Below are 13,717 nucleotides of genomic sequence, written 5' to 3'. Positions count from 1 at the left end.
ATATATCTAGGCTGCTGGTAAGATCCCAAAACCAAGATACCGGTTTTAAAAAAAGTCATTTTTTCCCAAAATGTGGAAAATCCTGGATTTTCCACATTATGGGAAATCCTGGATTTCTTTGACTCCTACAGCCCTTCAGGCAGACTTTACCCTCTTTTTACAATCAAAATTGTAATATCGTGGGCTTTTTTTTCTTTTTTTACTTTTCTGCTCAAATGTTCCTTTATTTTTGACTGTATGTAACCCTTTTTTTTCCCGTGTGTGCCCACAGCAGCTCCTAACTGGGAAGAAATTCTGGGAAGCAGATGACTCTGGGAAGGACGGACTAAAAGGGATCTTCTTGGAACAGTGGAGGGACAGTGCGTGGGGTGCCTCAGGTATTAAGCGTTGTTTGTTTGTTTTTTGGTACAGTGAAGAACAAAACCATGGAAATGAAAGCGGAGGAACTGTCTCTAAAGACAGTTCCTTAATACCCAGAAACCACCTCTGACAGGGTTTTATTTTTAGATCCCTGTCTGAATAAAAAAAGATGACATCAAAGTGAAATCAAGCTAAATCCTGCTGCCTCACTTCAGCTCAGAGTAGTTATTTCTGTAGACATGACTAAAGATTTTTCTGCTTTCTTTGAAGCTCTGTGGCGCCACACCAGAAAACATCCTCACCGTAGATGTTTCTGCAGGTTTTAACATGAGGCTGGGCGCATTTTTGGAAGTCCTCTGAAGATATTTTACAGGATGTTCAATGTTTTGAAAACAGAAAGGGGAAAAAAAAAAAAAAATCATGCGTATACCTTCTGAAATTGCAGTATAATTTCTATTAAAAACGATTCTATGTCCTAATAAAAACACATGATTAAAAGTGCTTCTCTGACTCGCGCCGTCTGTGTTTGGAATCCCTTGAGAAGCGGTCGGAGCGCTATGGAAGCGCATTTCCTGCTGCGTCCCGTTGAGCATGTCGCAATAAGCAAATCAATTAATTTCACGATCGATTAAAATGAGTGCAATAAAGAGATGGACAATGGTTGTTGAAGAGACGCTCTCCTTTAATAGCGCTGAAAAGCCGCCGTTTGAAGAAACCCGTCATCATCCAGCAGAAGTTATCGTGACAGCCTTGCATTAATCCTGCGTCTCTGTCCCTTTCGCTGCAGATCACTCCGTGTCTCAGCCCATCATGGTGTCCCGTCGGCCGGGGCAGGGCTTCCATGGCGGGGGCGAAGTCGGGGTGGGATCGGTGATGTCGCCGCGCTCTGAAAGCGGCGGCCTTGGGGTGAGCATGGTGGAGTACGTCCTGTCGTCCTCCCCGGCTGACAAGCTGGACCCCTGCCTCAGAAAAGGACCATATGTGAGCCCTTCAGCTTCATTACCTAAACGCTCTTCCAAATCTTGCGTGGATGTTCTGTGTCGTGTTTATCATTTTTCCCGTTCGCGTCCCACGACGCAGGGACAGCGAGACGGAGAGGTGGAGGAAGAGAAGAGGGAGAAGCCGAAGACGGTGTTCGAGGGAGAGAAGCTGAAAGAGTTGGCGGAAAGTGAAAGCGACGTGATCAACGACGTGATCAACCCAAACGGGCTGCCCGTCCAGAACGGCCTGGACGTCGACGTGAAGGAGTTTGGGTGAGAGGCGCTGCGATCGGTCTCGTTTAGAGCAGCGCTCGCTAGTCAGACGTGAAAACTGACCCGGTGGCGTTCTCTCGTCCCCGCAGTCGTCCCCCTGGCAACATGCCTCCGCCCGGCCCCGAGGGCGACCTGCTGGGGGGTCCGGGAGGGGTCGGGCCCGAAGGCTTGACTCCGCTAGGAGGCGGTGGAGGCCCCAAACCCCCTGATGACTTCTCTGGCGTGGACCAAGGAGGCGTCACCATGGACCCCATGGAGTCGGTGATGGAGCCGCTTCAGTTCGACTACAACTCTCAGATGCCCATGGACTCTGCGCCCACCGTGGGCCTGTTTGACTACACCAACCAGCAGCAGGTAACGGCTGCAGGCGGAGAGAGCACGATGGCTTCTCCAGGCGTCTCCGTTGATGTTAAACTGCGACGATGTGTTCTCAGCTTTTTCAGAGAAACAACGCTCTGGCTGTGCAGCAGTTAACGGCCGCTCAGCAGCAACAGTACGCGCTGGCAGCTGCGCAGCAGCCTCACATCGGTAAGTCTCATTTCACCTGTCCACACTGAAGCTGCACTATTTTTTTTTAACAGTGTTTATATAAAAGAAATAAATCAGATTATCCAAGACCTCCAATTCTTTTTTTAAAGACACTTAAATCAATGGAGATTCTCTTAAATAGAATACTGCTTCACCTTTTAAATACTTTACTATCGCCGAAACAATCACATGTATAAGGAAGATGAATGTTCAGTTAATATAAAAACGTATTTGAGCTACACAGGTCTAACAGCCAGTCCGATCTGAATAAAACCGTGACCTATCCCTTTAACACAGTGGCAATACTCCAAGAAGCAGACGGCAGCTTGCTCATCATTAGCGGCTAGTTGTGCTGCTCTCACATTGCTTTGTGTTTTGTCTGTCATTCCGCTGTTTTAGTTTTTTTCCAACAAGTTCCCAAAATGCTGTCACACAAACGATTTAAAAGCAGAGGGCGCTCCTCCAGAGCTCTTTAGCGACTGGTGTTATCTGAAAGCTTGAGGAATAGGAAGTCCTCTGCCACTCAAATATCGATTCGGTAGCGTTTCAGCTCGACTCACCACTTTTCATATCCGTTTCTCACAATAATCACCTACTCTTACTTTTCCAGACACATGCTGATAGTAATCTAGATGGCGCCTCGCCTGGCAGAATTCAGTGCGACAAGAAACATTCTGGCTTTTCCAGTTTGACGATGTGTTGGCACCACGCGGCAGATGCACAACAATGTCACGCTGTGTTCAGCTCGTCTTTGGTGAAAATGTTCCAACGTCGTCTGCACAGTTATAAAACGTTGATGGCGTAACGCTTGGTGAAAAGGTTGGGAGTTTTCTTAAAAAAAGAACAAAGATAAAAACTATTTAAGAACTCTGTTTTACAGTTATTCTTAAAATCATTCATATATTCTACTTTTTTTTTGCAAAGCTAAGATGAGGCGAAACCAATTTGTTTATATGTAATAAATCATATAGAATAAGAAAAGGTTTTGGATATCTTACGGGACATTAATATAATAAATGTACAGATTTTGAAAGAGTAGAAATTGTGACATTGAGTAAAAATTATATATATATATATATATGTAGATATTTATAAAGTGAGATATTTAGTAGACCTTGCAGTTGGGGATAGAATTTAATAAGCTTTGTCTTCCTACTCCTCTTCGAACTGGATTTGAAACTTTTTGTGTTTGACTAATGTTTTATTTTTTTTGTTCTTTTTCTTTTTCTGACATTTTGCATGTGCAAAATAAATGCAAATACAAAGTTCAAGTGACCAATCAGTTTCACCTCCTGAGAGAATGTGATGTTATCCTAATAAATTTAGCAAAACTCATTTGAATTCTTCAGCCTTTGCTTCCAACTGTGTTTTATTACTTTGCGTTAGCTTAATAACCTCCGTATACATGAAGCTTGAACATGGTGCCGAACACTTTGAGTTGCAAAACATGGATTTGGATGAATATATTTGCATCAACGGTCAAATCAATCTAGGGATGTACCACTAAGATTTTTGCTGGCTGGTGCCGATTTATTTAAAGTCCAGACCGCTTCATTCTCACCGTTTCTTTTTCCTGTTTTAGGTCTCGCCCCAGCGTTCGTACCCAATCCTTACATCATCAGCGCCGCTCCTCCAGGGACGGACCCCTACGCAGCGGGACTGGCAGCAGCAGCTACCCTCGGTCAGACGCGGCTCGCCGCACCGAATCTTTAACCAAGAATCGCTTTAGTGCTAAATGTTTGTTTTTAATCTCTGTTTGTTCAGCTTCATAAGCAGAGCCGCCGCTAACCTCTCCGCTCTCGCGTTTCCTGCAGGTCCTGCGGTGATGCCTCCCCAGTACTACGGTGTGACCCCCTGGGGGGTCTATCCTGCCAACCTCTTCCAGCAGCAGGCTGCTGCAGCCAACAATTCGGCCAATCAGCAGGCGGCAGGACAGGGTCAGCAGAACCAGCAGCAGGTCAGTTTTTCTACCTGGCAGAGAAAAAAATTCACCCGGCTGCAAGAGATTCTCTCACAGCTCCTGTTTAGTGATTAAAATGCTTCAAGAGTTGGAAAATTTTAATTTTAACACAATAAAATACATCTTTAATTTTTTTTTCTGTTCCAGCTCCATTCTCCCTCAACTATCTAACTTACAGATTTATACTTGTCAACATATTTCCATTTTATACACATTTACGGATTTTTAAAGTGAACACACGTAGCTTGTCTGAGCTTTTAGCATTTTATTTACTTCTTGAGTCCTGATCTAAGTTGTTTTCTGGTAAATAACATTTTATATGTGATTCTTGTGAAGGTGATGCGAGCTGGAGGAAGCCAGCGTCCGTTGACCCCCAGCCAGGGTCAGCAGGGTCAGCAGAACGATCAGCTGGTTGCCGCGGCAGCGGTAAACTCAGCGCTTGCCTTCGGGCAGGGGTTAGCGGCAGGCGTCCCCGGTTAGTACAGCATTTCTCAAACGGCTTTCATTGCTATGGAAACGAGTCTCTGCAAATGTATTCGCCCTTACAGTACTGTTATGCAAATGCAGCGATTAGGGACATTCAAACGAGACGTTCTTCCACTTCATGTAACGAATTGAGCCATGCTGGGTCTGTTCTCTCATTTCTCAGGATACCCGGTCCTGGCGCCTGCGGCCTACTACGACCAGACGGGGGCGCTGGTGGTCAACACCGGAGCCAGGAGCGGACCGGTCCGCCTCATGGCTCCTGCCTCCGTCATCATCTCCCCCTCTGCAGCACAAGCAGGTAAGCGCATGAAAACGAGCTCAAACACAAAACAACAGATCGCCCTTTATGATCGTAAACACGTCTTCAACGTCAAACTCAACCTGAGGTTGCAATTAGGGGATTATGAGATTTTATCTTCTGGTGCGTTAGTAGATGTTTTCCCCCCCCCCATCAGTCAGTTCTGCTCAGTCACAACAAGATTTGGTTTGTGTTTTGATGCACCAGCCACACAAATGAACCTCCTGAGTACACAAATAAGCTTTCAACTTATCGTTAAATCCCTTCTTCATCTACCCTGCGTCGCTTCTCTTCCAGTCGCAGCTGCAGCAGCTTCAGCCGGAGGTGCCAATGGGGGTTTGGGCGGCGGAGCGAACGGCCCGTTTCGTGCCATGACGTCCCAGCAGCCTCAGCAGCAGGGCGGCCCTGGCGGCGCGCTGGGAGGAAGCTCCTTCTACGGCTCCACGTCCCTCAGCTCTTCCTCCCAGAGCTCCTCTCTGTTCTCACAGGGCTCAGCCCAGCCGGGACCCGGGTCGGCCTCGCTGGGCTTCAGCCAGCCCGCCTCTTCCTCGCTCGGCGCCTCTCTGGGAGCCACGCTGGGAGGTTTTGGCACCGCAGGTGAGGATAAGTTGTCCACATTTCCGGAGTCTTCCACATGTATTGCCGCACTTTGAACCTTTTTCCACATTCTGCCACAAACGTCATCGTATTTTTTCTGAAAAAAAAAAAACAACAACAACAAAATAACACGAAGTAGTGAATAATTTAGGTTGAAGGGGAAAACATTCCTGGTTTTCACGTTTTTTTTTTTGTTTTTTTGTTTTTTTTTTCCCCCCCCCACATGCAAAACGGGAAAAGTGAGACAAACATTTATGTAACGACCTTTACTTTCCTAAATAAAATCTTCCTGGCTACCAATTGTTTTCGAAAGTCGTCTAATTAGTAAATAACGTTTTGTTGTTTTCAAGTTAAACTCAGCATAGGAGCCATCAGGAATTCAGTTTAAACTTTAAAACTGTAGAAAATGCAGCAAACAAACACAAGAAAGCATTCTGGTCTGCACAAAATAGCTAAAATTTCTTATCCTTCCTAGCATGTTGTTGGCAGCATTGTGCTGTGGGAATGCTTTTCCTTACTAGATAATGACACAATCCTGGAAAAAAAAAAATCTGTTTTATGGTGCAAAAAAACCTGACTTTCCTGCAGGAAAAACCAAAACATTCAGTCAGAGCTGCAAATATATGGCACTGAATGGTAGGAATGAATGCAAAAATGCACTTTCTAACATTTTATATATGTGAATAAAATATGATGAAAACTGTATTATTCTCTTTTCATGCATTGCTTTGTGTTGCTCTGTAACATAAAATCTTAAATTTAAAACCAAAGTGGTTGTAGTGTGATAAATGCGGAAAAGTTCAAGGGGTGTGCACACTTATGCAACAGAATGGGGTTATTTTTAGAAATAGAAAACACATGGCTCAATATTACATCCATTCCAGATCTTGTTTCTATTATCTGAAGAGATCCTTAAAAAGCTACACGTTGCTATTTTGATTTAAAAAATGTAGGCAAGCTGAGAGGATGGACTGGACACCTTTTGTTTCATTTCATTGATGTTTTATATTTCCAGTTTTTGTTTAAATTTTAATTACGCAATATGAAATGAAGATAAAGCTATCAGAAGCCAAAAAAATGTAGACCAGTTCTCCTAATGAACATATTTTAATGTGTTGTAAGGAGAAGTAAGTGTCACAGGTCACACAGGAGTGTCCAAGATTCGGGGGTAGCCAACAATTGCACTCAAGTTGGAGTATCACTACTTCAACATGTTTTTACTCAGGTAAAAGTAAAAGTAGCCATCCAAGAAATTAATCAAGTAAGAGTGAAAAAGTATTTGGTAAAAAGTCTACTCAAGTACAGAGTAACGGATCGAATTATCAACCATTTAATATTTACAAGTTACATCATCGGATGGAACAAAATATAAAGTGAGGTGGAAATTTGGGTATTTTAAGGATGAAAATGACAATAATTCATATTGGTAACAAAATCAGGCAAAAGAAAATTTTTTAAAATCAGGGTTGTTGTTTTTTTTTTTTTTGATAAAAACAACTTTTGAAACTAACAAAAACTGCATGTCTGTGTCTGGTGAATTTTTGGTTAAAACATGATGGTTTTTTATTTAGTGGGTAGAGAATCCTGAAATTTTACTCAAGTAAGAGTAGCAATACTTTACAATAACATTACTCAAGTAAAAGTAGAAATACTCCTTAAATTTTTATTTATTTATTTATTTATTTTCCAAATAAAGTATCTCAAGTAAATGTAATTGCTTGAGTTATTACATTAACTCTGCCTGGCTTACTTCCCTTGCAGCTGTGAACAAACCACACAGCTGATTGATGATGGTAACGGTAGATATTGTCTCCCTCTAGTGGCCAACTCCAGTGGTGGCAGTGGCTCCAGGCGGGACTCCCTGACGGGCAACAGCGAGCTGTACAAGCGCACCCCATCCAGTCTCACTCCCATCGGTCACGGGGGCTTCTACAACGGCACCCTGGGCTTCAGCCCATCCCCCGGCCCGGTGGGCATGCCGCTCCCCAACCAGGGGCCGTCCCACTCCCTCACGCCCCCGCCCTCGCTGTCCAATCACAGCTCCTCGTCCAACCTCAATCTCGGTACGTGCCTTTGAAAAGCGAGCCTCTAAATGATCCGTTGCTCGGCTAACACCCTCTTCTGAACCCAACTAATGAAAACATGGCCGTCTTTTCTTCAGTGATGTTGGGAGCTCCTCGCAACTGAGACTCATTTTGGTCTCGTGTTTTTTTTTTGTTTTTTTTTTCCTGATCGACGTCTGACAAATTAAAACAGAACTCAGTCATCTACACTCTGGTGAAATGCCAGCCGAACTGACAGCTTCATTATGGTTTAATTATCACCCTGATTGATTACCTAACTTCGTCATTTCTCAAGCCTTCGCCGCTGCTGCGCAGCAGCCGTTTAGCAGCATTAAAGGTCATGTTTTGCAGGAAGTAAATAGGCCCATGTTTTGGGTATGACTCATTTCTAAGCATGAGCCAAACCTTAAACATGTGGCACAGATGTTTCTGAATGTTTACATATAAATTCAGATATGTGTACACGGTCCAATGTAGTCACATAAATGTTTGTACAGTAAGGGAGAGTACAGTTAATCTGCAGATGAACCGGCTTCATCAGCAGGGCGGTATGAGAGACTTTTGGTGTGTTTTTGTTAGCGTTCTTATCTGGAAATCCTCTTTTTATGAAGATTCTTCTTCCCCAGTCAAGGCATGTTTAAGGTTGTGCTGCCACCCACTGCCCTGTTTCAGTGCTGCAGAGCTCAGTTTTAATTTTTATGATACAACGTCTATCACAGCAATAAAATTAGATGAAAGAAATGAATTTTATCCAAAATCTTGCTGCATACAGTTGAAAGTTCATTCTATCTAAGAGCCGTTTTATTTACGTACGCTTTCTTTTCTTGTGTTCATGGAAGATTTTTTACATTCCTGTAGATATTCAATAACAATTTCCCAGCTTGCATGGAGCCTGTCGTTGAAACCGTGACGACCTCGACTGCGTTCTGGCCCACAGGAGGCCTGACTAACGGCAGCGGCCGCTTCATCTCGGCGGCTCCGGGAGCGGAGGCCAAGTACCGCAGCGCAGCCAGCTCCGGCTCCTCCCTCTTCTCGCCCAGCAGCCAGCTGTTCCCGTCGTCACGGCTACGCTACGGCATGTCGGACGTGATGCCTTCGGGCAGGAGCCGCCTGCTGGAGGACTTCAGGAACAACCGCTACCCTAACCTGCAGCTCCGAGACATCGCCGGGCACATCATGGAGTTCAGCCAGGACCAGCACGGCAGCAGGTACTCGCCGTTTAAACGCCTCGGTCCTAATCTGAGGGAATCACTGCACCCTGTGAGTCACAATAACAAAAAAAAAAAAAAAAAAAAGCATTGAATTTATTCTGATTACAAATATTTATACCAGCCACTAAGTCTCTGTTTATTCCTTGGAGAAAAGGCAGCTGCTGTTGCAGGTCTCACAGACTGAAATTGACGTCCCAAAACATTGGCAAAAGCTGATTCTGTGATCAGTTTTCAATGAATGCAGTGAAAATGAAAACAGATTTTAAGAAATAAAATTATAACTGAATATCCGTTCTAACTTTTGCGCAGCGTTTACCCTTTGACACAGAATTAAAATAAATACAAAACTCTGGGAGACATTTATTGTTTGTTTTTCAAAACAAGCAAGCGCATTCGAACAGCATATTTTAACACTTAAATTTTTTATAAATAGACGCTTTTAGCATCAACTTTCTTAACGAAATGTACCCTTTTTACGTCTATATTTGAAAAAACACGCCGCTGAGAGTTTAGAGTGTCGGGGACTGCAGATAGAAATGAACTCTGAGAGCTTTGATCTGGTATAAAACATTCATTTCCTGACCAACTGGTTAAACCGAGAAGATGTAGCTAACCTAAAATGCTCTGTTCTTTTAAACGACTCGTTTACAACTGAGTCGAAACGAGCGAGACTGTAACACCGGTGGACACGTTTCAGTTTATGCCGTCATACAACTGAATTATCTGGTGTCCACTCTGTTCCAGTCTGAGAGTTGTTTATAATTTGTTGCCGTGGAAACCACCCTCCTCGTTTCAGGGTCGGTTTTAGCCAGCGAGGCAGAGCTTTCTACTGAGATGAACTATTTATAACCCAGAGCGTCCAGGTCTCTCATTCCAGAGCCGTTCCTCTCCTCAGGATCGCTGTCTGTTTGTCCATCCTTCCACTGGCATCCATCATTTCACCTCCCAGCCTGCTGCTCGGCTGCTTCATCTCCCTCTTTTATGCGCTCTCTCTCTCTCTCTCTCTCTCCACTCTGAAATCCATCTCATATTGTCTGGCTGCTCCCTCAGGTTAAAGATATAGGAGCCGTTTCTGTCTCACTTTATTGCTCTGCCGGTTTATTTGTTTTCACTGCCAAGCAAACTTTTGTAAATCCCTCTCGATGCGCCGGGTGGATTTTCAGACATCTGTCTTTTTCCATCTTCCGAAGGCAAATGGAGAATTAAATATTGAGGAAGACAACAAGTACATCTGTGTTCATTTCCTTCTTTCCCCCACCCCCACACACACTTTTAAAGGTTTATCCAGTTAAAATTGGAGCGAGCCAGTTCAGCCGAGCGCCAGCTCGTCTTCAGCGAGATCCTGCAGGCGGCCTATCAGCTCATGGTGGATGTGTTTGGAAACTACGTCATCCAGAAGTTCTTTGAGGTATGCAGATTGAGTTGGTGTGAGAATCAGACTCCTTCAGTTCTTCACTCGGGGTGAAGGGTGCTTGAAATGTTTGAAACTGCTTCAATTAGGTGTTTCCAAAGTCTGGAAAGTACTTGATTTCTGTATAAAGTCCTTGAAAGTGCTTTATATTCTATCTGCACATCTTTGTAATGAAGTTGTAATCAACTTTTATGAGAAAAGACTCTTTTCAGAAAGTCGAGTGATAATAATTTAAACTGTTTAAGGATTTCATTTGAACAGGAAGGTCAGTTAAATTAACACAAACTGCTCAACGATTTATTGCTCTGTGTAACTAAAAAGTGGTTTTATATTTCATAAGTCGGTTATTAAAATTTAGATATTTTTTTTTTGTTTGATTTGTGAGACGTAAAAAAATTTCATATTTTTGTTCACTAGCAATCTATCGATTATTCTGACAATTGAGGAGTTCTTGGTCGCTGCAAATGCAAAATGTATCTATTTTTGTACAGCGTGTTGTTTTTCCTGCAAATTGGCTTTTTTGACTCAATCAAACGGCTAAGTCGCTTTGAGTTTCAACAATCAGTTCAAACCGATTCATCTTTTTAGCCCTATTTGAAAACGCTTCTTTTGCTGTGGTAAAAGTGAACGAACCTTGAACCTTGTTTGCGACCGAGAAAAGTCACGGCTTTGTTTTCGTTTCAGTTCGGGAGCCTGGACCAGAAGCTGGCTCTGGCCGAAAGAATCCGGGGTCACGTTCTGTCTCTGGCCCTGCAGATGTACGGCTGCAGGGTCATCCAGAAAGCCCTGGAGTTCATCCCCTCGGAGCAGCAGGTCATCGTAAGTGCAGTCCCGCTCGCCTCACCGCATTCCTCTGAAACGGGGATAATGATTAACTTCCTGATGCGCCAGAGGCACCCATCGTCCCCCGCGCCGGCCGCTTCGCAACGCGGCCGTAAAGTTGCGAGGGTTCTTCATGGATCTGTTAAAACGATGAAGAGGTGCGCCTCTCGCTTTGAAAGCGCGTTTCATCTTCAGCGTGGGGTTCTTGTTGGTGGAACAGCAGGCTCCCTGCATTCACACAAATAATGGCTCTGTTTATATGCAAATGCAGAACTGCAGGTAGGAAGATAAATAAGTCCAGGCAGGATGTACATTTGCTCAATGTACATCCTTTTCTTTTTTAGAAAAGTGTGTGTGTGAGGAGGGGTGGGGGGGAAGCAACTATCAATCTTCCCTTAATGGACCCCAATAGATTTCCCAGTAGGGCATGTGTTAAAAGTCCAGGGTTATTTGTTGGGCACTGAGCCACACTGAGAGAGTTTGCGAAATGCCTCCAGGAAATATTTGATTACAAACAATTACACGTCCCTCCCCTCACATTCTGCCTCACTCTCCTCCCCCTCCTCCCCCCCCTGCAGAGCGACATGGTGCGCGAGCTGGACGGCCACGTGCTGAAGTGCGTGAAGGACCAGAACGGGAACCACGTCGTGCAGAAGTGCATCGAATGCGTCCAGCCTCACGCGCTGCACTTCATCATCGAAGCCTTTAAGGGACAGGTGGGTCCCTGCTGCGCTCCGCCTCAAAGTCCTTCCTCGTTCAGTCGCTACAGTCTGCCGCGGTTTGGCTGACATCCAAACACACACACACACACACACACACACACACACACACACACATTCGATGTTGCTGTCTTATTGTCTGTCAAAACAAACATCGAGACGTTAATTGCTGTTTTATTACAAACCGTTGGATTTCCTGCGACCCTTAAATAAAACTGACTTGAGAAGTCGCTTAATTTGGAAATAGGAACCCCGGAACGTGATTAAATCTCAGAGTAGACGCAGCTGCTCTGTTCATTTGAGCCTTATTGGAGACGATTAAGAGAACAGGGGCAAAGTTAGAGAAGCTTATAGAACATTATCCCAAAATACACTCTACCAAGATGTTTCCATCCACCAAAACTTACAAGCAAGGATATAATTAATCAGAGACGCAGCGAAGAGGCCGACAGTAACTGTTAGTGATGCAGGAACCTGCAGCTCAGGTGGGAGTAAACTTTAAGTCTAACGTTTACAGAGGAGTGTAAGGAAGAAATAGCCAAAAAAGATGAATGTGAGGTAACTGTGGCAAAGCTTGAAAATTTGACTTTTGCTTACAGATGCTCGCTGATGCGTTAAATTGTCCCAGAAATGATTGCGATAAAATATAATGTTGTTGTTTTGAGAGCATTTTCATAAATTATATTGATAATTAACTATAAATATATTCTCCCTCTCAAAGATCAATAAACCTAGATTTTGTAAAGAACACCAAACACTGAAACTGGAAGACATTTTAAATAACCAAAAAAAAAAAAAACAATGACCAAAAGCAATAAATAAAATAAAATAAAAAATAAAATAAACAACCACACACAACCGGAACCATTAATAAAAAACATCATGAAGTCTTAAAACAAAATTGCCCTTAAAATATATTAATTATCATAAAGGAAATCAATTTATCAGGCAATTATTAGGTTAATTGGTTATTGTGACAGACTCAACCATGTGTCACTTTTGTTCCCAATTATATCTATGACAGTCTGTAGCTGCAACCTGTCAAAATGTGCATAAATCTCAGAGCGGTGAATACTTTTGGACCAGTATGCCAACTACATGCTGCAGAAGATGATCAGGAACTGGTTGAGTTTATATAAAAGCTTCCGGTCGTGACACTAAATGTCACTGGTGTGTGTGTGTGTGTGTGTGTGTGTTGTGTAACTGCATAGTTTCTGCTTGGTGGCTGAGATTTGTTTACGTAGCTGGAAGCGGCGAAGGAATTTGCTTTCACCCTCCCCTGTGCAGGGCCGGGCTCGGTATGTGAAGGAACAGACTCGGATAAATCTGTTGCTGCAGCTCCTTTCTGCACCACGTGAAAATATTTTTAGAAAGAGAACATTAGTGCGGCGCTCACTCACCTCAGCCTTATCGTGTGTGTGTGTGCGTGTGTGCACTGGAAGTGACTAACGGTGAATAATTACTCCCGTCACAGGTCTTCGCCCTCTCTACTCACCCATATGGCTGCCGAGTCATCCAGCGTATTCTCGAACACTGCCTTCCCGAACAGACGCTGCCTATACTGGAGGAGCTCCATCAGCACACAGAGCAGCTAGTGCAGGTAAAACACACACACACACACACACACACACACACACACACATACAAACAGCAAACGCTGTTCAGGGTGACTCCTCTCCTCGCTCTGAGCCTCCGGATTTTCAGAACCTGGCAGCATCCGATGTGACGTCGGACCCACCAGCTGTCCTCCTCGCATTTTGGTTGAAAGGATTTGCGGTTTTTGGTTTGATTCAGGACCAGTATGGGAACTACGTCATCCAGCACGTTCTGGAGCACGGCCGGGCCGAGGATAAGAGCAAGATCGTGGCTGAAATAAGAGGCAACGTCCTGGGACTCAGCCAGCACAAGTTTGCCAGGTAAATTCCACTTCCAGCACATTTTCTGCACATTATTCCAGGAGGGTTTCTTTCTTTCTTTCTTTCTTTCTTTCTTTCTTTCTTTCTTTCTTT

At 44.0% G+C, this 13,717-nt stretch overlaps 1 protein-coding gene across 1 annotated transcript in view; it reads left to right on the top strand.

Moving 5' to 3' along the window:
- Window positions 1-13,717, top strand: part of pum1 (pumilio RNA-binding family member 1) — a 36,693-nt gene that overhangs the window by 19,610 nt on the left and 3,366 nt on the right. Inside the window, exons 17-33 of the mRNA XM_016669227.1 lie at window positions 272-377; window positions 1,148-1,341; window positions 1,441-1,613; window positions 1,703-1,967; window positions 2,048-2,141; window positions 3,724-3,822; window positions 3,956-4,098; window positions 4,438-4,576; window positions 4,751-4,885; window positions 5,183-5,482; window positions 7,303-7,545; window positions 8,483-8,753; window positions 10,035-10,164; window positions 10,852-10,986; window positions 11,568-11,705; window positions 13,183-13,308; window positions 13,503-13,624. Of these exons, the coding sequence (XP_016524713.1) occupies window positions 272-377; window positions 1,148-1,341; window positions 1,441-1,613; window positions 1,703-1,967; window positions 2,048-2,141; window positions 3,724-3,822; window positions 3,956-4,098; window positions 4,438-4,576; window positions 4,751-4,885; window positions 5,183-5,482; window positions 7,303-7,545; window positions 8,483-8,753; window positions 10,035-10,164; window positions 10,852-10,986; window positions 11,568-11,705; window positions 13,183-13,308; window positions 13,503-13,624 (2,813 nt within the window). The remainder of the gene's footprint in view (window positions 1-271; window positions 378-1,147; window positions 1,342-1,440; window positions 1,614-1,702; window positions 1,968-2,047; window positions 2,142-3,723; window positions 3,823-3,955; window positions 4,099-4,437; window positions 4,577-4,750; window positions 4,886-5,182; window positions 5,483-7,302; window positions 7,546-8,482; window positions 8,754-10,034; window positions 10,165-10,851; window positions 10,987-11,567; window positions 11,706-13,182; window positions 13,309-13,502; window positions 13,625-13,717) is intronic.

The sequence above is a fragment of the Poecilia formosa genome, unplaced genomic scaffold, assembly GCF_000485575.1.
Source record: "Poecilia formosa unplaced genomic scaffold, Poecilia_formosa-5.1.2 Scaffold21, whole genome shotgun sequence".
NCBI lineage: Eukaryota > Metazoa > Chordata > Actinopteri > Cyprinodontiformes > Poeciliidae > Poecilia > Poecilia formosa.
Note: the sequence above shows the minus strand (reverse complement) of the source record. Positions and strands in the feature narration are given on the sequence as shown.